Genomic DNA, 24,210 nt, shown 5'->3' with positions numbered 1-24,210 from the left:
ATTAATTACTCATCAGTTCTAATCACTACTTATGTTTTTTTAACTCTTCTTTTGATTTTATACTTTATCTTTCTCCTCCTTGTGATATGTGATGTTCACTAAATTTGAACTTCTGTGCATAACAGTTCTGTCATTCTCTCCATACCCAGAGCCTGAGCCCACTACCACGGTATTCTACAGCACGACAAGTGAGTATTACGACAACTGGTCCACAACCGATCCCCCTATTACCACCACTTACCCCACATCAGGACCTTCACTGCAAACTACCACTGAATCACCCGAGATGACATCATCTAGCAGTTCAACTGTCATGCCCATTATGACTACTTACCAGACCCTCATGCCCTCAACCTTGGAACCATCAACCTCAACTTCATCTTCAACCTCTACCTCTACCTCAACTTCGACCTCGACCACAACCTGGGCACCAGAGACTACTACCAGGTACATTTGCTCATGAGTTACACTTTACCTATTGCTTAGATTAACTGAAAAAACTGGTAGGATATAATTGTAATAATTTAATCATACAGTACAAACTTCTGTGTTAAGTGGCCTCAGTACTTAGTACATACTGTATGCCTGGAGCCAAGTGTAGAAAATTAACCTCAACACAAAAAAAAAAAAAAATGCAAACCACTGGAAATGAGTAAAAGCTCAAAAAGAAGTTTGGTAATTACTCATTGGGAAAAGAAACAATTACAAAAGCAAAAGAAGAAAAGTATCTTAGTGTGTTGGTCATGGATAATTTGTCACCCAACAAATAAATTAACAAAATTGTGAAAGAGATGTACAGACTATTGGCAAACATAAAAGTGGCTTTCTACAACAAAGATGAGGAAACAAAGAAAAAAAATAGAGGAGAAAAGAGACACAGAAATAGAATGCCTGATCTACCCTAAATTAGAATATGTAGCAGTAGTATCATCTCCACACAAAGTAAGGATATAAACAAGATCAATAGAATACAAAGAACATACCCAAATCGATTTCCAGCCTGGCAAATAATATATACAAAGAGGTTAGTAGCACTGGACCTACCATAATTGAAAGAGGAGTAAGAAGTAATAGGCTCATAGTGTTGTCATTCAAGAGAACAAACAAAATTTACTTCGAAGTTCTCTTGGTTTGGGACAGGATAGTATCATAAGGTCATGTGAACAAATTGGAGATCATATGTCTGAAGAATTTCAAGATACAGTTTTCCATATAGATGCATCATCTCTTGGAATAACCTAGATGATATATGTGCATACAAGGGGGGGTTGATTCAGAGCATACACTCACCCTACACCTGTCCCATACCCATACAAACTCAGGAAAGAAATAGAATGTTGGCCTAGGGATAGTGTGAATGTGTTTTTGTATGGATGTGATGTGTGGTGCAGGTGGTAGGTTGTTGTAGATTTTCTGCAGTATGCCGCTAGTGTAGTTTTTTGTTGCATTAAGTTGGTTGTGTTTTTGTGATGTACTAAGATGGGTGAGTAGGGTTGAGGGCTCTTTCATAGAAGTGTGTGCCTATAATTTTTATCTAATGTTTTATTGGAGGATTTTGGTTTCTGTATGTAGATATTCTGTTGGGTGGTTTTGGTGCATCCTGTTGTTATTCTCATATCTTTCTTCTATTTGATTTGTAGGGTGTCTGTGTTTTCCTGATTGTTGAGAACCATGCTGTAGAAGTGTAGTCAAGTGTAGTTCTCAAGAACATTTGGTAGATTGTGATTAGTTTCCTTCTGCTGACGAAAGGTTGTGCTTACTTCTAAACTTATGACACACACACACACACACACTTCAGTGAATGGACGGCTTGGATGACGTTCTGAAGAAAACTGAAGTCTGTGGATCCCAACGCAAAGAGAAGTGCCTAGTGTTTTTACAGGGTGGGGGGGAAATTGCTCGTGGAGTAGTGGGAAAGTAGGGAAAGAGGAAAAGGGGAGGGATTACTGAGGGAAATGGAAGGAAATGAGGAGGGAGTAGACTTGGCCCAGGCAGACAAGCGAAAGGTAAACAAAAGACTGAGCGATGATGAAATGTCTAATAAAAATGTAAAGATTAGAAGTATAGAGAGGAGCAATACAGTAGAAAGTGACGAGAATATGTTCCAGGGATTTAAAGAGGGTGGGGGGGACACAACCCCCCCCCCCCGACTGATAAGACTAGAGGAGAGAGTTGATAAGGTGATCGAGGACTTGGAACGTAGGTTAGGTAATGTTGACTCCATTTTCCAGAGATTTGAAAGGTTGTAACAACTAGAGAAGGCAAACAGAAACTTAACTGATGAAATAGAGGACCTAAAACGACAGTTAAGAAATGTAAAGGAGGAGAATGAGAAATTGAAGAAGAATAGTAATGAAAACAGAGAGACAATAGCTAAAGAAGCTAAAAATTGGAGAACAACCCAAGAAGGGAATAAGGTTTCATTCACTGACATAGTCAAACAGCAATTGAAAGAACATAATGAAGACTCAGTTATTAAAGTGATGAGACAGAAGGAGAATATAGTAAGAGAATCAGCTGACAAAAAGAAATGTATAATTATATTAGGAATGGAAGAGAAACATAACCCAGATAGAACCGCAAGAATCAAGGAGGAAAATGAAAGAGTAAGCAGTTTATTAAAATTAGTCCAGGAAGATGAACCAGAAATTATAAAGGAAATTGAGGAAAAATTCAGACTCGGAAAATATAGTACAGATAAGACCAGACCAATTAAGATTAAATTCAGGTCACAAACAACGGTAGAGAAAATTCTATCCAAAACAGGGAAACTAGCAACAAATGATCAATATAAAAAGGTATGGATAAAAAGAGAAATGAATAAGGAGGAAAGAGAGGCAGAAAAGCAGAAAAGACTTGAAGCTAAGGCAAAAAACGAGGAAAGAACGGAGTCAGAGAAAAAGAGATTCTATTGGAGAGTAGTGAACATGAAAATAAAGCAGTTCGACATACAAAAGAAAAACATAAGGGAAACAGAGAACACAATGGAAGTGGCAGAAAACTAAGAGCGTCTTACACAAATATAGATGGATTGATAACAGGATTGAATGAACTGAATGATTATTTGAAAGAAAAAGAACCGGACATAATGGGAATTGTAGAAACAAAATTAAAAGGCCCACTACCACCCAACAGTGTAGGACATGATGCATACAATTATTGGATTAGAAACAGAGAGAAAAAACAAGGGGGTGGAGTTATGTTCCTGACTAAGAAGGATATAAACGTGAAAGGTGTCATATATGGAAAGAATACAGTAGAGATGATTATGATAGAAGTGGAAGACCGAGATAAGAAGAGCAGAAAATTTGTGATCAATTATGTGCCTCCGAAAACAGCCTCATGGGAGGAGAGTGAACATAAAAGTATGTTAGAGGACACAAAGATAGCATTAACTAAAATAATGGAAGACGGAGGAAGAATAGTTATGATGGGCGACTTTAATTGCAAAGAAATCTGCTGGGAAGAAATGACAGTAAAGAGTGGTGATGACTCATGGGGAAATGCTCTACTTGAGATGATTACTGACCATTCAATGACACAATGGATACAAGAGAACACTAGGTATAGAAATGAAGAAGAACCATCGAGACTAGACTTAATAATTACATCTGAACCTAGAATAGTGGACAAGATTGAATATAAAACACCAATAGGTAAAAGTGACCACATATTGATTGAACTGGAACTTAATGAAGAAAAATATATCAAAAGAAATGAACAATATAGAAAAGGAAGAATGATGTATGAAAAAACAAACTTTGATAAAACAAGAGAATTCTTCCAACAAGAAAACTGGGAAGAAATATACAAAGAAGAAACATCAGTGGAAGAGAAATGGAATATTTTGACAAAAATTTACAAAAAAGGAGTGGAAAAGTATGTCCCAAGACAAAAACAAGAAAAAGAATATGTAAAATGCTGGTACAACAAAAGTTGTAGGGAGTTAAAAGACAAAAGAGACAAAGCCTGGACCAGATGGAAAAAAGACAGAAGACCTGAAAAATGGAAAATATATACTGGTTATAGAAATGAATATGTACAAAAGTGCAGAGAGGAAAAAAGAAAATATGAAAAAGATGTTATAGAAAAGTGTAAAGATCAACCAAAACTATTCTACAGATTTGTAAACAATAAACTGAAAAACAAACAAGACTTGGAGAAATTAAGACAAGGAGGAGTTGAATACACTGAGGAAATGGAAATGGCAGAAATTATGAACAAACATTTTAAATCAGTGTTTACAAGGGAAAATATACAACCTGAAGAGATTGAGTGGAAAGAAAAAGTCCCCCCTATGGAAGAAATAGAAGTAACAAAGAATGAAATATTGACACACTTGGGTAATTTTGATGTCAGAAAATCGCATGGGCCAGATGAAATAGCAAACTGGATTCTGAAAGAATGCAGGAATGAACTGGCAGACAAAATACATAGCATAATAAGCAGTTCCTTAAAAGAAGGAAAAGTTCCAGAAGATTGGAAAAAAGCAAATATAGTACCTATATATAAAGGAGGAAATAAAGAAGAACCTACCAACTATAGACCAGTCTCTCTAACAAGTACAATAGCAAAAATTTGTGAAAGAATTATCAAAAGTAGATGGGTAAAATACTTGGAAAAAAACAACGTACTAAATCCAAGGCAATTTGGATTCAGACAAGGACGATCATGAGTCACCAATTTAATATGTTTCTATTCAAGGCTAATAGATATAATACAAGAAAGAGATGGATGGGCTGATTGTGCATTTCTAGACCTAAAAAAAGCTTTTGACAAAGTACCACATAAGAAGTTGCTTAAGAAATTAGAATATGAAGGAGGAATACAAGGTAAATTGCTAAATTGGATGGAAGACTTTTTGCAAGAAAGAAAAATGAGAGTAGTGATAAGAGACCAGCACTCAAAATGGAATGAAGTAATAAGCGGTGTCCCGCAGGGAACAGTTCTGGCCCCAATAATGTTTGCTATATATATTAATGATATGGATGAAGGAATTGAAAGCTATATGAGCTTCTTTGCAGATGATGCAAAACTACTGAAAAGAGTGAAAACTGAAGAAGATTGTGAATCACTACAGAGAGATCTAAATAAAGTACAAGAATGGAGTAGGAAGAGGGAGATGGAGTTCAATACAAAAAAGTGTAGTATAATGGAATTTGGAAAAAGCAAAAACAGAATAACAGGATCATATAATTTGGGAGAAGAAGGAATAAAAAAAGTAGAAAATGAGAAGGACCTGGGAGTCATTGTTATGAATAATATGTCACCTGAGAAACATATAAATAAGATTTTTGGAGAAACTTATAATTTAATAAGAACAATCAAAGTGGCATTTACATACCTGGATGAAGAAATGGTGAGGAAAATCCTAATCACCCTGATAAGACCAAGATTGGAATATGCAGCAACGATATGGTCACCAAGTACAAAAAAAATGCATAAAAAAACTTGAAAGAATACAAAGAGCAATTACAAAATTGGCACCAACACTCTCAAAACTATCATATGAAGAGAGACTACAAAAACTTAAGCTACAGACACTAGAGCAAAGAAGAGAGAGAGGAGATTTGATAGCTATTTACAGAATCATGAAAGGCATAGAAATTACTGATAGAGAGAATCTGATAAAATGGGATGACAGAAATACAAGAGGACAAGGAAAGAAAATAAAAAAAGACAGCTATAGAAGAGATTTGAAAAAGAACAGCTTTCCTCACAGAGTAATAGACAGTTGGAACAAGTTAGATGAGAAAGTGGTGTGTGCAAAAACAATACATGAATTTAAAAATAGTTTAGATAAAATGAGATATGAAGACGGGACCCCACGAGCATAGCTCCCCTTCCCGTAAAATACAACTAGGTAAATACAACTAGGTAAATACATATATATATATATATATATATATATATATATATTTATCAATTTGCATTTGGGCTGGGGTGTTTATGTTTGAGATCTTATCTGTATCTCTAAGTGAAAATGAGGGGTTTGATGGAACACTTTAAAAGAAGACTTTGTCCATTCTAATATCATAGAGGAGTTTTAAAGCCAAGTTTGATTAATGGAGAAAGATGGGACCCATGACCATAGCTCTTTTCCTGTATGTGACAATTAGGTAAATTTCATGGGTGGGCAGAATGGCCCTTCATCTACAAGGAGCCAAGATAAAACAGAAACAAGTAGTGCTGGGACATTGTGACAAGTTGATGAAGGTGGAAAAAGGAGTCACAGGTCTAGTTCCAAGTTTTTTAGTTTAAATAGCTATATTACAAAAATTGTAAGTTATTCTATACTGTGTTAAAAACAACAAATGGAGCCCACCTCCAAAGAGGGAATGCAGCCCTATTCTTTCTATGTATACCGCCAGCTTCACCCCAGTCATACTTCTCTGAAGAAGCATAGAGCAAAACCGGTCAGGAATAAAACTCAAAAACTCGGAACTAGACCCATGACTTCTTTTTCCACCTTCATCAGAAACAAGTAGGTAATGGATGGTTGTAGAGTGGGTTCGGGGTGGTTGTTGTTCTTGTCACTCCCTAGACTGCCTGTCTGAGTGTCCCGTCTCCCCAAGGATTGCCATGGGGTGGTTGCATGCATTGGCTGACTACCTCCCTCATAAGGTGAAAGAAGTCTTTAGGTAAATAGATAAATAGACCATTAGGTGAATAAATCATTAATATTCTTATTACCCCAAGATGTGGCCACCACAGAGACAACACAGGACACCTACTACTGTACTACTATGCCCCACACTAACAATCCCTAAACAACAATAAAATATCTCTTCTCTAAGTGACTTATGGTCTTACCTGAGGGTTGTTGTCAGTTTCCTGGAGGCTGTGGATCTTCTGTACGGGAGACCAGGGACAGTGAATGAATTGATTACTTCATATCTTATATCTTTGTCATTCTTTACAGTAAATTGCCTTTCCTATTTGATGAAGAAGAGGACTATTATTCCTATGAAGATCTGGAAGAATATGATGTCACCATGCCTCCATGTACAGACATGGATGATAGAGATCACTGTCGTAAAGAAAAGGACAGGGAAAGTAATTTAATTGAGGATGATGAAGATAAATTACCAGATGGTATGGAGGACTATGTGATTGAAGACAACTGTAAAAGAGTTGGAGAAATTATGCCAATGGAAGAAGGCGTGCATATTATCACAAAGTCAGATGAAGATGTCATCCTCTCTTGCACCTATATTGAATCAGTTGATGAGGTACATATATATATTTTGCCATATACTGTACAGGATGCTATTCATGATTTTTCCCCAAAACTTTATCACATTTACTTAAATATCATGGAAGGTGGTTGACCTTACTTAAAAACTCTTCACTCACCACTGTGCTTAGTATTAGCATTGCTGTTCTACCTCCCTTGACTAGATGGCATGCCTGGTTGCTTCAGGTGCTCTTTTCTGCCTGGCCTTGCTCTCTATCCAGAAGATTTAAACAACCAACAAGGTACCTTCCAGAGTTTATCTTTTGACTTTTCTTTAATTCTCATCCATAGTAACTGTTGGTCATTAGTGCAGTTGAGAGGGAAGGTTATCAGCTGATGACTGCACAAATAGCTTCCACCTATTTAAGTTGTATGCATTTCATCACATTTTCTTAATGTTCAAGTTACAAAAACTCCCAGACCTTATTTGCTGTGCTTTAGTAGTTTGATTTATGCTTGCATGATCTTCAACACTTCATTCATGTCGTACCTCTTTTATCAAGAACCTATTTTCTTTAAATACCTACCCTGTTTCGTCTATAAAGCTTGAAATTGTGAACCCACTGACAAAGTAACTTTTTACCACCCCAGGTGTCATGGAAAGCTGGTGATTTGCTGCTCTTCCTAGGCCAGCTGAACCTTGCTGGCGTTCCAGGCCTGTATGTGGACAATCTTGGAGCCCTTGTAGTGGAGCCAAAGGTCTTAGCCACATCTTCACTTCAGGAGTATTCCTTTACCTGCTTGCGCTTTGATATTGATACTTTCACGGAAAAGGAAGTGGCATCATACCAACTCATCATTGATGGCAAAGGTATGAAAACTGGGATGGTATAGAATATAATTGAAATCACTGATTCACTTTCATACACAAGAAATAGTTGCATAGGATATAGATTCAATTTGCAAACATGGGGATCAAAGGGATGAATTTTTAGTCACAAAAGATCTTTATTCATAGTTCACCATGAGTTTATACATACAATTGAACCTTGATAATGAACATCCCACTAAACAAACACATGGGTTAACTGACTAGTTTTGTGAGAATTTTTTTGTCTTCATTAATGGACGATACTTTGGGGTATTAACATATGCATATGCCTGTACACACAACCCACAGGCTCAGTAGTGATTTGGCATGTTTGTCATAACTTTATAGGTTTAAGAATGGAGTCACAGAATGGATTAACTTCATTAACAGAGGTTCCATTTTGTCTTTGGTTTCTGGTCACAATAATGATATACCTGTAGTGAGTAAAAAGTCAGCCATGTCTTCCTGGATCATGTGGGTTGTCATTACCAGCAATGTACTTGACACTGTACTGTTTAAAGTTTCAGAAATCAGTCTTGCATGGCTGATGTGAAAGGAACATCTATTTAAGCATTCAAAATGTTATTGTGTTTACTAGTGATCTCTCCCTTATAAATGAGTGGAGTGACCAAATCAAATCACACATTCACACCCAAAAGACCTTACCACTCCTGTTCTCACACCTTCACTAGGTGAATCACACCCATGGTCCCATGAGATGTCCAAAACATACCTCTCTACATTCAATAAGTCTGTACATATAACTACATATAATTATGCATTAACCATAATAATAGTATTTCAGTATTATTTTCATAATCACACTAGGGTATGACACTCCCCCCCCCCCCAATGCTTGGGTCAAATACAGTGGAGCAAAGCACAGCTCCATAAGAGTCTCAAAACAAGAGCTGACATAACCCCTCAAGTACTACAAGTAGGTAAATACACACATGGCTGAACTTTGAGCCAGCACTCCAACTCTAGTGGGAAAGGAGTTGGGTGTGCATATGTGCATAAGCATTATCCATAGATCAGGCCATATATGAGCTATGAGCTCCCATCTGGGAGGGTTATAGCTGTAAATCACAAGTCCAGCATGTGATCCAAGACTGTGGTAATATACACACACACACACACCACAAAACAAAACTTCATTAAATCTGAGATGGAAGGGGCTTTTGGTAATTAATTTCATAACCAAGCAGCAACCTGAATTTTTTTTTAAAGATGTGACCCACAGCATATAAGTTAAGATAGTAAAATCAATGGATGGTGTGTCCCTCATCTGAATGAAATCACTTGATAGAAAAAGAGGGAGGTTAGGGATGTGATTCACTACCTTTGCATTAATCAGTAGCCCCTCCTTGATCTAAGAACAGATCCAGTAACCTAGAGTTTTGATTAAGTAGACGCAGACTTAGGATTAAAAAGGAAGAGCACACCAACAGGAGACCTTATGGTCCATAACTAGGTCTGATGATGAGAATAATTGTTTCACTGTTTATGTGAGATCTATGTGTGTCTTGGTGAAGTTAGGAAAAGTATATTTTTCTCCCACAGGAGGTTCTGAGAGAGATTTGCCCGCTATTCCCAGTACCACTGATACTCCACCAAAACCAACAACTAACCTCACAGAACCAATGCAAAAGCATGACAGCATTTTGAAGGGTTTGGCAGGTATGAAAATCACCGTTGTCACCAACAGTGACAGACTCAAGGAAAGACTAGAAATGCTGCTGCAGAAACATGATGTCACAACCAGGTCAGTACATCTTCCTTGACATTACTGAGGAAGTTGCCAAAGATCTATTTTTAAATGTACTGTCTGGTGTATAGGTTAATTTATAGCAGCATGCCACATAACTGTGGGCAGTTCCCACCTTACTGGGGAACCAAAGGGGAAACCATAGAGCAATTGGTGTTCTCTTCATGTAGACATGTTTAGTCTTGCCTGGGTAGATACACAGAAGGCTTTAGTGTAAGCAGTGTAAATATAGTAGGAATATATTTACCTAATTGTACCGACATCCATGGGTTCTCATATCTTTATCTTCATTTGTCAGACTAGACTTAAAATTTATATTTTGATTCAACTATTTCTTCTTTTAGAGTTACTGCAAAAGTTGATATATTTATATACAACACTGTTTCTTGATATCCTTCAGGTATTTTGCGGGGATGACCCGTCATCCAGGAGGTGCTAGGATGGGAGGGGGGGTGGAGGGGTGTGGAGTGTATTCAGGGATGGAATGGGTGGGAATGATCTTATGCCTTTTCCTTTTTGGCTACCTCCCTTGTAAGGGGGAAAAAGTCTTGGTATATGTATGTATGTATGTATTTTTTCATAATTTCCCATAACCTTTTGTCACTTGCCCATCCCAAAGCCTTCAACCCAACTCAGTTTCATTCCCTCCATGTCACCTCTCCCTCATATCTCTTCTAATGAGGAAAGATCCATTTACTCTACTCCTTCCTTGTATGTCCTGTCAGCTAGGCTGGAGACAAATATACATACATATATACATATACCAAAGGCTTTTTTCCCCTTACAAGGGAGGTAGCCAAAAAACAAAGGCATGAAAACCATTCCATCCCTAATACACTCCACTCCCCTCCCCAATATAGTGTTGTTTTTATGTATTTTTATCTTTACCCTTCTTTTTATCTGAGGACTACACCACAACTGCATAATCCACTTAACCCATTAAAATGAGGTTGGAATACATTTTGTTTTAAGCTAAAATAAGGGAAACAAATTAACTTAAGACTTTTCAGGAGTATAGAGATGGCAGAAGAAGAATGTGGTAACAGTGAGCAGACTCGAAGTTGGCATGCAGCTCAGAAGGCTATCCAGGTATGTGAGTTTTACAGCTTCAGAAATATGTCTTGAGAAATTCTTTTATACATCACTTCAAACTCAAATTTGATACGATAATTATGTAAACACTTCTCTTTCATGTGCCACTTTATTGCAGGACTGCGAGTTCAATGCTAGAGTGTCAGATGAGAATGTTGAGTTAATACTTGTAGGTATTGACTTCTTTGTTGAAATTATTCACCAAAAGTAAGTACTTCTATACACAGAGGCCTCAACCCCCCACCCCAGCACACACACACTCACAATACATTCTCTCTCTCTCTCTTGTAAAGGGGCTAGGGCAAAGTGTACTTTTACTTTAATTCTTCATGGGAGAAAAGTCCTCCCACTTTAGTTGCCTTTTAAGACAAGTAGGGGAAATGGTAGTGTTGCTCTTATCCCCCTTTATAAGGGGAAAAGTGACCTTGGTATTTAGATAGTGTAGGAAATTGAAGAGATGGAGTCATAAGGATGGTAAAGAAGAGATTTCAGAAGGCTTACAAAATGGATAGTAGAATTTAAAAGATTCAGTAATCTTTCTTCATTGGAGACTATTCTCCAATCAAATGTGGTGTGACTGCTCTTCAGGGGCGTCACTTAAACAGATAGAGGGAAATCAAGAGGAAAACAAAGAATTAGGTGGATGGGTGAAGGGGACATGGGATACACAAGGAATGTGTTGAGTAAAGGGGAGAGCATAATATAGGCTTCAATTAAGTGGTATAAATGGATGAGGAAATGACAACCACTTGCAGATACATGTCGTTGGTTCCTGGGTTTATATTTGTTATCCAAAAATAATTTGTTTTAGAAATTCCACATATAGCAAAACTTGCAAATTTCATGAGAATCTCATTATGCTTATATGACTGTTCTTCTGGGTACAGTAGGCGAATGCCTCATTAGTGCATTTTTTTTGGGTGCTTAGTTGGAGGCATATTGAAAAATGGGTGTATGGTGGCATATATTTTGTAGTCAGTTCTCTATGTGATTGAGATACAAACAAGTCTTCCTTGTCAACAGTTACTGGTAGACTAAGGGGATAACATGTTTTTATAATATCCAGGAATTCAATGATAAAGGCTTGCTTAGATGGTTATATGGAATCTATGTATCTATATGTCAAAGGCTTTTCCCCCTTATTAGGGAGGTAGCCAGCCAAGGCATCCACCCACTCCCATAGTTTCCCTCTAACCTTAGCTCCTCATGAAGGGTCATCCCAGTCTCCTGCCCATTGCCTAAGTCAGAAGCAATCCAGCAAGACACAGTACATCCACAGCAACCCCCCCTCCTCATCACCTCATGTGGAAAATAAAGAATACGGGGAGAAATACCTTCAGGCTGCTTCAAAATATCATCCATACACAGCCATTCTCCACTCACACTTATCCCCTGCCTTCTCCCTTCCCTGCTCAACAGACATAACCCTCTTGCTCAAAGCCCCTTTCATTCCATCCATCTCATTTTTGGTTGTCTCCTTAAGATCATCCCATCCACCTCTGCTTCTCAGTCTTTATGCTAATCCTACTTCACTCGTTCTTTCCACATGCCAAAACCATCCCAATGAAAATATGAAATTATTTAATAAAAAATTACTTTGCTTGATGGATTTCAAGTTCTTGTACAGATGAAGTGATAAAAAATGTAATTTTCGCAGGAAAATTAATTTTTCCCTGATACAAACCTGAGGTACTCCTTACACTAGGATACTCTCGCGTAGCGCGAATATTTCTACTGCGAAATTAAAATCCTCACTCTGTGGGTCTGGGCAACGCTTATCCTCAGTAAGGGGCCCCATTGGGGCAAGGGGGGGGGCCCTTGCCCTCCACCACAAGTCTCGCACACTATAACCATTCTCTGAGCCAGGTATGATTTAAGCACAAGGTTGTCAGGCAAGGAGAAGGAACTGTTTAGAGGGGTGGTTGAGGAGGGCCATTAAAGGTAAGGAGTACCTCAGGTTTGTATCAGGGAAAAATTAATTTTCCTGCGAAAATTACATTTGTTCCGAAGAATACAAACTCTTCGGTACTCCTTACACTAGGAGACTCGGACTTAGGAGGGAAGGAAGTTGTTATCTAGCCTGGGAAACCGCTGTAAGGAAAATCTAGTGTGCTAAGACTATGTTGACCAGACCCCTATACATTCCCCTCACTTTGAAGTGCACCCCTTTCTGTTCCCTGGAGTGGAGACAGAAAGGTTATAATCACTTTTGTACCACTGAAGGGCTTGAATTGATTCCCTTGGAATGCTAGAGAGCCCGCGGGTGAGGTAAGGGAATGTAAGAGTATGAGAAGGACTATAGAAAGTTATCCCTGCAGTTGCCGAGCCAGAACCTGGATGAGTTGTCAGGGTCGGCTGTGTGCTCTTGAGGAGGGGTATATCATTTTCAGGACTTCTTGGGCGGCCACTATGGGGCCCAAAGATAAGTTCCCTAAAGATTCCCGCATAACTTCTTTGAGGTAAAAGGAAGTGAACGTATTCTGGCTTTTCCATATACCTGCTTGAAGAACCTGGTTGACTGACCGATTCTTTCTGATGACTAGGGAGGTCCCTACTGCCCTCAGGTCATGGGCAATCTGTGTGGTCCATGTCGCAGGCTCTGCGGATGACTTCCATTGTCCAGTAAGAAAAGGAATTCTTAGTGATGGGCTACCTTTAGTAGAGATGAACAACCACTTTAATTCTGGTCGAAGATGTTCGGTTCTCTTGAGGTAGGTCCGGATGGCTTGTACCGGGCATAGAACTGTTTCAGTCTATTCTCCCCCTGCAAATTCGTCTAAGGATGGAACACTAAAGGACCAGAATCTAGGGTCGGATTTGGCAGGATCTTTGTTTTGGCAATGAATTGAGGCATGAAAGTGAAGGAGACCTCTTTCCATCCTTTGGAATGGGCGACTCTATAAGAGATGGCATGTAACTCCCCTACTCTCTTGGAAGATGTCAGGGCTAGCAGAAAAAACTGTCCTCTAGGAGAGGTCCTTCAGATGTGCCTCTCGGAGAGGTTCGTAAGGGGGACCCCTCAGAGAGTTCAGGACTAATGCCACATCCCGCGGAGGAGAACTGATTTCCCTGGGGGGGGCATGATCTTTGAAGTGCCTGAAGAGCATGGAAATTTCCTGTGAAAGGGCTAGGACCATGCCCTTCAGAGAAAACACCTGATTTAGAGCTGCCCTATAGCTTTGTACTGCCGAGAGGGAGATCTTCCTGGACTTCCTGAGGACGTGGAAGGAGGCGATCTCAGGAATGGTGGCTCGAACTGGGACTAACTTCCTGGAGTGGCACCATTTGCAAAGGCGCATTTCCCTTGATAAAGGTTAGCTGAGGATGAGCAAATAGGAGCGGACATGTCCTCAACCACTTCTCTGGGAAAACCCTTCTTTAGGAGGATCTGGACCATAGTCTGAACGCGTGAAGATTGAGTGCTGAAGGGTTCTTGTGCCAAGGCCCGTTGATGGGTGGATACAGAAGATCTGGTCTTCCCTGAAGGGCCAGAGGCTCTTCTACTGCTAGCTCGAGGGCGTCCGGAAACCATGGGGCTTCGGGCCACCAAGGAGCGATCAAAGTCATCCGAAGGTAGGATGCGTGTCTTGCTCTGAGGTACCTTCTGGAGCAAGGGAAATGGTGGGAAAGCGTAGGAGTCCAGGTTGTCCCAACTGTGCAGAAGAGCGTTTTCTCCTGCTGTCAGAGGATCCAGGAAAGGGCTGAAATATTGGGAGTTGGTGATTCCATCTCATTGCAAAAAGGTCCACTAGAGGGGAGCCCCATTTGCTGAGGATGAAGTTCGCTACTTCTCGATAGAGGGACCATTCTGTGTTGATTATCTGATTCTTCCTGCCGAGGTGGTCCGCCCAGACATTCCTCTTCCCCGGGATGTAACGGGCTTTGAGTGACACCTGGAGATTCTTGGCTAGGTTGAGGATGTCCATCATCAGAAGGCATAGTTCCTGGGAGACTGTGCCCCCCTTGCTCGTTCAGGTAGGGTACTACCGAGGAGTTGTCCGACATTATGCCCACTACTTTTCCTGAGACTTGATCCTTGAAGTGACGGAGAGCCAGGAGTACTGCTTTCAACTCAAGCCAATTGATATGGGCTGTCCGCTCGACTGTGGACCAGGAACCGCTGATGTGATCGTCGTTGAGGTGGGCTCCCCAGCCCTCCTTGGAGGCATCGGAGAACAGGAGGACTTCGGGGGGAGATGGGCCGAGGGGCATCCCCATGAGAAGGTTGCATGGGCCTTCCACCAGAGAAGAGAATCCTTGACTTCTTCGGTGAGGGAGATGTGTTGTAGGGGTTCTCCCTCTTGCGGGGCCCATTGAGACTTGAGGAGCCACTGTAGCGGTCGCATTCTTTGTCTACTCCAGGGGATTAATTTCTATATGGAGGCCATATGGCCCAGGAGGATTTGGCATTGTGTAGCCGTCAGGAACCTGGTCGATAGTGCCTGTGCAACTAGAGAAGCGAGATTCGGGATCCCCTTTCCTACTAGGAAGGATTCCATTAGGGAGGAGTCCAGGACCATACCCAGGTACGTGACTCTCTGTTCTGGTAAGAAATCTGACTTTTCCGGGTTGACTACTGTGCCCAATTTCAGGACAAAGGTTAGGACCATTCTCAGGTGTTCTGGCATAGCTGGGCGGAATGCATCTTGGAGGTCCAGCGACACCATGAAGTTCCCTTCCCTGATAGACGCCCTTACGGACTCTGGGGAGGCCATTCGGTACTTTGTCAGGGAAAAGGAACTTGTTGAGTGGAGACAAATAGATGACTGGTCTCCACACCCCTGTTGTCTTTTCTACTAGGAATAGCCGTGAGAAGAACCCTGGGTCCGGAGTCGAGACTTCCACTAAAGTTCCTGTCTGGAGCAAAACGGAGGATTCCTCCGCTAGGGCCCGCCCGCGAGCCGAGTCCGGGTGGAAGCTGCTGACTTGGATGGGATAGAGGGAGAGGTTTGGGACAGTGGAAAAGGGAAGACAATAGCCCGTCTTAATGACTCAGTAGGTCCAGTCTTCCGCCCCGGCCTCTTCCCATGCTCTCCAGTAGAGGGAGAGGCAACCCCCTATCCTGTGCAGAGGGGCTGGCGAATTCCTAGGAGTCCTGTGGGGGAGTCCGGAGCCTCTATAATGTTTGCGTCTAGGATCTCGGAGTCCACCATATCCGGGGGAATCAGCGTGTGGGTGAGCATAAATCTCCCTGAGGAGGGGGTCACTGGGGTCCCCGAGGATGGTGTCTCTCCTGCGGGACTCGAAGTTGGCCCAGGACGTTGAGAGACAGGAAACCTGATGCTTCAGGGCTCTGCTCGCGCTTGCCAAAAAGCCTGGAGGTCGCATTCTTCCTGGGGTTGTAGTGCGGGTAAGAACCCCCACGCCGAGGCAAGGAGGCGTTCTAGCCAGGAGTTCACCGCCAGGGACAGAGCCAGTGATTGAAGGTGGTTGCTGACTTCCCTGCCAGAGAGGAGGACGTTTCGTCTGCGCAGCGACTCGGCGTCCGCCTTAACCAGCTCTGGTAACCTCGCCGGGATCGAGGCTGCTCCGAGGGTTGACCCCGATGGGGTGTAGAAGCGCTTCTGGTGTTCCAATGGGACCGGAAGCCAACGCGTCTTCTCGGTCGTCCTTGTTGCGAGAGCGTCGGAGGCCTGGGCCATGGCTCTCGCCGTCTGCGTACTCCATGGAAGGTGGAGGGGAGGAGGCTGGGCTTTCTGAGAGTTGGCCGTCATGAAGATGTCAGACTCGAATGTGGCTTCCTCTTCTTTCGGGTGGCCCAGTCGATTCGCCCTCCGAACCCTCGCGAGGACGTCCGAGAAGGAAGGTGGGACCACCATCGAGGATTCCGACTGGGAAACGGGAGGGGAAAGGGAGCGTGGCCCCCCCCCCCCCTACGGAGCTGTGGACATCGTCGTCGGCGTAGGAGGGGTCGGGACGGGCAGAGAGGAACCTCACGCTACCATCCCGGTCACTGATGGGTACAGAGGGGGGCCGAGCAAGTGGAAGATGGTCGAGGGGGGCCCTTGGGGGCGGTGACTCCTCACGAGCTTCCGTGCGGTGCACGAACCGCGCTTGAGAAGCGCGGAAAAATTCCCGTTGGGCCTCCATCTGTTCCTTCAACGTAGTGACGAGTGAACAGAGTGGGGAGGAGGTCCGGGGAATGTCCGCTTGAGTCCCGCCTGGGTGCGGATGGTCCGGGAGACGCCAATGGGAGACTGCCTCCTCTGGACGAAGCCGAGTCACCCACGACGAACGCGCGCGTGGGCACATCTCGGGCTTCCTGCCCACCGGGCATAGAAAGGGTTCCGGCGATGACCCGGCTCGTCTGACGACGGGGGGAAGGTGAACGTGGGGGCCACCCGAGGAGGAGAAGAGGCCGACGCGCTCCGAATCTCCGAACTCGGCTCCTTTGTCCGTGGGGGGGCGGAGCCGCCGGCAGCGTCGCGGGGCCGGTGGACGCATCCGGGAAAAATCTCGTACCCGGGGGGGTTCGCGGGGGCCAGTCGTGCCCGTCGTAGCTAACCACCCTGTGGGCAGGAACAGGAGACAAGTGGCCTGAGACTGACTCGGGGCGGCTATTGTACAACCTTTCCGTTTACTACGCTTAGGAGGGGGGAGACAACTGCCCGCGTCCTCCGCCGACGTAGCATGCCTTCTCCTTGTGTCGGGTGAGGGGGGAAGCCATCTAGAAACACCGCGTCTGCAACCTCGTCCCTGATCTCTGTCCCTGTGAGCAAAGGGCATGGAAAGGGCACCGTTGATCACCCAGCTCTTCCTACGGTGGGTGTTGTGCGTACAGCGGGATTCCTGAGTAGAAGAGACTAAGGGGCTCTTTGCCCCCCCCCCCCCTTTGTCCGTGCCGGCGTCGAGTTTCGGGGGCAGCCGCAAGCGACCACATCCGGGAAAAATGTCATACAGGAACGGTAGCTAGCGGTGGCTTGACGCGCATGTCCGACTACGCTAACCGTCCTTTGTTGAAGGAAGAGGACAACTTGGCCTGAGAATGACTCGAAGTGGCGTTGTACCACCTTCCTGGCGACTGTTGAGTTTCCGGGATGGGCGAGGGCAAACCGCAAGCGACCTCATCCGGGAAAAGCTCGTACAGGAACGGTAGCTAGCGGTGGCTTGACGCGCATGTCCGACTACGCTAACCGTCCTTTGTTGAAGGAAGAGGACAACTTGGCCTGAGAATGACTCGAAGTGGCGTTGTACCACCTTCCTGGCGACTGTTGAGTTTCTGGGATGGGCGAGGGCAAGCCGCAAGCGACCTCATCCGGGAAAAGCTCGTACAGGAACGGTAGCTAGAGGTGGCCTGAGGCGCATGTCCATCTACGCTAACCGTCCAGGTTTAAAGGAATAAAGGACAACTTGGCTGCCTGTCTACTACGCCGTGGAGGAGGGAGAGAATTGCTCGTCTCCTCCGAAGCCGTAGGCCGCCTTCCCCAGTGTTTGGGGGGGTGAAGAGGGAAGCCATTTTCTATGGCCATTTTCTATGCGGCGAAACCACAACAATACTGGAACCAGATTCCATACTTACAGTGAAGGGTAGGATACCCGGTGGCGGTTAAGGGAATAATACAGGGAATGGAGAAGCACTTAAAATTCCAGGACACAGGATGGCGTAGGGAAAACCCCGATGAAATTGAAGGACGACGAACTCCTTAGCGTCCTTAGAGTGAGCTGGCGACAATCGAAGCGGATTGCTTGATTTTCGGCACCGACGTAAACATGGAGAGATGTTAACGCGGTCACTACTGCGAAGAGAATGGTTATAGTGTGCGAGACTTGTGGTGGAGGGCAAGGGCCCCCCCCTTGCCCCAATGGGGCCCCTTACTGAGGATAAGCGTTGCCCAGACCCACAGAGTGAGGATTTTAATTTCGCAGTAGAAATATTCGCGCTACGCGAGAGTATCCTAGTGTAAGGAGTACCGAAGAGTTTGTATTCTTCGGAACAAACATATATTGGGTAGTTCTGCTGTTGTGATATTTTCCACCCTGTATTGAATATGCTATTCTATATACCAAAAGGATTCTTCCCCCTTATATGGGAGGGAGCCAGCCAGTGCAGCCACCCACCCCCACACCCATTCATATACAAATTCAATAAACTTTTCCTTCTTGAACAGATGGTACAGCTGTTCAGCACTTTATCTTCACGATCTTGTACGAGGAATCAACACGCAGGTCTTTACACCCATTCTGCCTCTACCTTATGAGGCTATTGTCACAACTACACAAGGATCAAGTTGGTCATCACTGCTGCTGGATGACTCTAAGCATACTATTCAGGTATAATCTAGTATTTAGCCATTTTATGTCATTTCTTTAGAATAATGATAATTGTCACCTGTGTTGTATTAACGTGGGAATGTTTCTGTATTACCTCCCTGTAGTTGGAGGGGAACATTTACTAGTGAATTCTCTTGCAAGAAGAAGTAGAAAAAAAAAATGTATAACATAAGTTGACAGAGGTCCTGGGCCTGGCTTGAAAATATATTGTTATGCACTTCTAGACAGAGGTGAGGGTGTTGATAGGTTTTGAAAATGGGTGTCAGAGAGGGTTGTGATGCCCATCTTACAAGATCACCATTTGCAGGTATCTATCATTGGTCCCAATATAGAAGTTATGAAAGGGAACATGGGCACAAAGTATGCAGTCTGAGAAGGAGAATACACAATGCCTTTGAGCGATATTCCATTATATATAAGGTCACTTTTGACAAGAGTAATATTACTATAGATGAGATGGATGGATGGGGGGAAGCGGGTGTTGAGAAAGAGAGGAATGTCTGTCAATCAAGGAAGAGAGTAGGCATGAGAAGAAAATGACTATGGATGATGATGTTATGCAAGGGAGGGATGGAGGGGTAAGGGGTGCTTATGTGTGAATGATATTTTGACTCGGCCCAAAAGAGATTTCTCCCCATCTTCCCTTTTTCTGCATGAGGGAATGGAGAGAGGTGGGGGTCACCAATAAAGTGAAGTAGCCTTGCTGTGGATGTACTGTGTCTTGGTGCATTGCATTTGACTCGGGGCAGTTGGTGGATGCAGGGATGACCATCCATGAGGAGCTGAGATGGGAGGGGTGGATAGGGTGGAGGGAAGTACAATGGGTGGGAATAGGTACGTGAATCTGAATTAGCTACCTCCTTATAAAGGGGGAAAAAGCTCTTGGTATATATAGGTAGAATATTAGCTCAGTGTAATTTTACAAGGTTAATGTCTACTCAGCTTTATATTATACTATATACATATACCAAAGGCTTTTTTCCCCCTTATATGGGAGGCAAAAAAAAAAAAAAAGGCAGAAAATCCACTCCCACCCATTCCACTTCCATTCACCCCCTTCCTTCTCTCTTGGCTCCTCCTGGATGACAGGTCATCCCTGCACCTCGCCCAATGCCCTAGGACAGAAGCAGTGCAGCAAGACACAGCACATCCACAGCAAGGCTGCTTCATTTAATTGGTGACAACCCCCCCCCCTCTGTCCCCTCCTGCAGAAAAAGAGAAGACTGGGAGAAATCCCTTCAGACTGCATCAATTCACTCATTCTTTCCATGTCTCCAAACTATCCCAATACTTTCATCAGCCTTATTCTCTTCCTCACCTCCACATTTCTCACTCTATCCAGCCTAGTAATCCCTATCATACTTCTCAGGCACCTCATCTCATCTCAAACACATTCAAACTCCTCTTCCTCTCTTATGTTCCATATTTCTGCCTTGTACAATGCTGTTGACACAATCACTCCTTCATACAATCTCCTCTTAGCATCCAATCCCAAATGTCTATTTCTCATTACTTTTTAATCTAAATTCCACCTCAACCTCCACACCCAAGTATCCACTTCCTCCAGTCTCTTTCTAAGCTTAATACTCACTTCCAGTTTGCTGCCACATTCTCCCCTTGTACATCTCTTCACCTTACATTTACCCACATTTATCTTTAACCTTCTTATTTCGCACACCTTCTCAAACTCTGTCACTAACTTCCTCATTCCCTCCTCCGACCCTGCCACAAGGATAGCGTCATCAGCAAATAACAACTGGCTTATCCCCCACTTTTCTCCGATTTGTTTAACCATCTCTAATCACTGACCCAACCCTTGCATTTACCTCTTACACCTCTCCATCAATGTATAAATTGAACAGCCAAGGCAACATAACACATCCCTGGTGAAATCCCACCTTTACTTCAAACCACCCACTCTTTTCATTTCTGATTCTAACACAGGCTCTACTATTCTCACAAAAACTCTTGACTGCTCGTAACAGCTTTCCCCGTCCCATATATCTGCAATACCTCCCACAGTGCCTTCTGTGTCATAAGCCTTTTGCAAATCCTTAAAGGCCCAAAAAAACATCCTTACCTTTTCCCAAAGCTCTCTCACATATCTGTCTTACCACAAAAATCTGATCCACACAACCCCTACTTGTCCTAAACCCACACTGTTCCTCACCAATTACTCCCTCTGTTCCTCTCCTAATCCTCTCAATTAAAACCCTCCCATAAGCCTTCGCAACTACTCACACTTGTCCCCTTTTCCCTTGTAAAGTGTAACTATATAGGCACTCCTCCAGCACTCTACCCTCTTTTAAACATACATATACCAAAGGCTTTTTCCCCCAAAACAAACCTTAAATAACCTCACTAGCCAATCCACCATCACTGTACCTCCTCTATTTAGACATTCTGCATGACACCCATCCAACCCAGGTGCCTTACCTGCTCTCATCAGCTTAACAACTGCCTTCACTTCATCTTTCCTCACTCATCACTGTCATTTCCTTAGTGCTTCCCACTGCAAGTACATTTCCCTCCCTGTCCTTCACATTTAGCAACTCCCTAAAACACTCTGCCCATCTTCCTCTTACTACTGTCTCTTCCATTATCATCATCTCTCCATCTGCACCTTTTACCTTTTCTTCTCTACTTTATTTGCCTACTTTTCCTCTCTTAATTTCTTTCCAAAACAACTTTTCATTACTTTAAAAAATTTCTATCATACTCTTACCCCATTTCACATCTGCTCAAGAAAAGGATGGAGTGAAAGGGGCATTACAAAAGAGAGGAATGTCTTTTGAGGAAGGACGGGAGAGGACAGAAGATAGGGGTGAATGGAGAAGGGTTGGGTATAGATGAGGCTGTGATGCATGAGTGGGTGGGGGATGGGGGTGAGGGAGTATGTATGAGAAAAAATTTGACGCAGCCCAAAGGGATTTCTCCCCGTCTTCTCTTTTTCTGCATGGGGGGACGGGTCGCCGAATTTATGAAGCGGCCTTGCTGTGGATGTGCTGTGTCTTGCGGCACTGCTTCTGACCCAGAGCAATGGACAGGATGCAGGGATGACCCGTCATCCAGGTGGTGCCAAGATGAGAGGGAGGGAGGAGGGTGGAGGGGAGTGGAATATATAGGAAATGGAATGGGTGGGAGTGGTTTCTATGCCTTTTTCTTTTTGGCTTCCCCCCATGTAGGGGAAAAAAGCCTTTGGTATATGTAAAAAGCCTCCCTTTCCTCTACACTCTTCTCACTACCAAGCCTACACTTACAAAAACCCACATCTCCCATCCCAGTTTCACCTTCATCCACATTAACCTTGAAGAATCCTTCCACTCCACCATACATTTACCTATCTCTTCACTTTTTAGTATAACCACCTCTTCTCTCCCTCGTCCTCTCTTCACTCCTGACACTCAAACTTGCCCCTCCCTTTCAACTTCGTTTCACTCAATGCCAACACATCAATTTTTCTTCTCACAAACATACTGCCTAACTCTTCCCTTTTACTCTCATCTATACCACATCAATGCATATTAAAAGACCCAAACCTTAGTGTTCTGGTTTTAAAACTCCAAGACCATCTTATGCCTTTGCTTTTCTTTAGGAATATCCTCTTTGGGGCTACAAGGAGGGAGAATAATGCCTAGTCCTATCCCCGTCCTGTTTTTGTCGCCTTTTATGACTCAAGTGGGAACACTTGGTGGCAGTATTCTTTTTTCACCAAACCTTGTGATGGGGGAAAAGAAAATGAATATTCAGAAAAGTGGTCCAGGACAGTATCAAGAGCGAGGGGGACAGCATGACAGAGGAACAGTCGCAGTATAATAAAGTATCATAATTTCTCTATGAATACTAATATTATACTAATAAGACTAAATTTTCTATAATTTGTTTTTAAACTTCACCTTGTATTCCCTGACAGGTGGACCCTAGCTGGCAGTCACAAATGGAAGGGCAGGGTCAATGTGAGGACACCCTCTTATCCACTCTATCTGCCCTTGACAGAATCTACCTCAGTCATAGAGAGGGCACTTGGGTATAGCACCACAAAATTGGCAGCTGCTGCTGTCTTGTACATAGGTCAATAGTCTAACACAGGGGTTGGCAATCCCTGGCATGCATGCCAGGCACTAGACAGGGTTCACCCTGACACATCAGGTGATTTTGGAAACTTATAACAGTATATATAAAAAAATATATAAATAACATTACTACTTCAGATAGATAAAATATAAAAAGATCAAACCAAAACCAGTAGGTAAGGTAATGACTATGTGTATACAAAAGTAACTTGTATAAAAAATACCTTTAGCACACAGGGTCCTACAGGGAACAAAATGGCAGTGTGTTCAAAAGGTTGCTGACCCTAGTCTAACAAGATTTTGGCCTCAAGAAATAAAATACCTGTCTTCTGTGCTATAAGCACTTTTAAGTATTGTCATATTTCGTATGAGTATTGGTTATCACACAGCATAAGACGATGCCCTTTTTCTTTCCTCCAAAATTAGTACTGAACATGTCACTATGAATGAGTGCATTTTCTATTATAATTTATGAGCAACTGCCTTTATTTTGGAAATATATATGTAAAAAAGAGATTCTGCTTAAAACTGATAACTTCTTCACATTTCATCAGACAATAGCATTTAAAGGTAATTGGCTAGCAATATCTTTCATTTATATTATCATTGGGCATGTATTTTTTGCAGGTTGCAGTTTAATGTAAAGCTGCATATTTGCATGACCACACAATGGGTTATGCAGTGTTTATATTAATAAAATAAATTTGCCCTCCATATCATTTACTTGTCAGATCAGCTGATGGCCCAAAGTGATACTGAACATTTTAAAGTGACAAAATAGTGTACCATTCTCATGGGAAAACCTCTGATCCTGCTGAAAGTCGCAGTACAACTGTAAAGTATGAAGACAATAAAAATGCACAAAGCATACTTTATCATTTTTGCTTTACATGGTAAACTGTCTATATACAAATACCTCAATCTATACAGGGGGGAATGACAGTCAAAGCATAATTTT

General features: G+C 42.9%; 1 protein-coding gene across 4 annotated transcripts in view; it reads left to right on the top strand.

Moving 5' to 3' along the window:
- Nucleotides 1–24,122, top strand: part of LOC143034450 (uncharacterized) — a 104,016-nt gene extending 79,894 nt beyond the window's left edge. For 3 of the 4 annotated variants that reach the window (XM_076200508.1, XM_076200510.1, XM_076200507.1), the window contains 8 exons: nt 150–447; nt 6,923–7,232; nt 7,829–8,048; nt 9,612–9,813; nt 10,827–10,905; nt 11,027–11,115; nt 19,017–19,179; nt 23,093–24,122. In XM_076200508.1, the coding sequence (XP_076056623.1) occupies nt 150–447; nt 6,923–7,232; nt 7,829–8,048; nt 9,612–9,813; nt 10,827–10,905; nt 11,027–11,115; nt 19,017–19,179; nt 23,093–23,212 (1,481 nt within the window). In that variant the 3' untranslated portion in view covers nt 23,213–24,122. Of the gene's footprint in view, nt 1–149; nt 448–6,922; nt 7,233–7,401; nt 7,480–7,828; nt 8,049–9,611; nt 9,814–10,826; nt 10,906–11,026; nt 11,116–19,016; nt 19,180–23,092 lie in introns of those variants that run through there. The other variant, XM_076200509.1, reaches the window with a different exon arrangement.
- Nucleotides 24,123–24,210: the final 88 nt, after the last annotated feature.

Source organism: Oratosquilla oratoria, chromosome 17 (assembly GCF_046742065.1).
Source record: "Oratosquilla oratoria isolate Oo_2021 chromosome 17, ASM4674206v1, whole genome shotgun sequence".
NCBI classification, from domain to species: domain Eukaryota; kingdom Metazoa; phylum Arthropoda; class Malacostraca; order Stomatopoda; family Squillidae; genus Oratosquilla; species Oratosquilla oratoria.
Note: the sequence above shows the minus strand (reverse complement) of the source record. Positions and strands in the feature narration are given on the sequence as shown.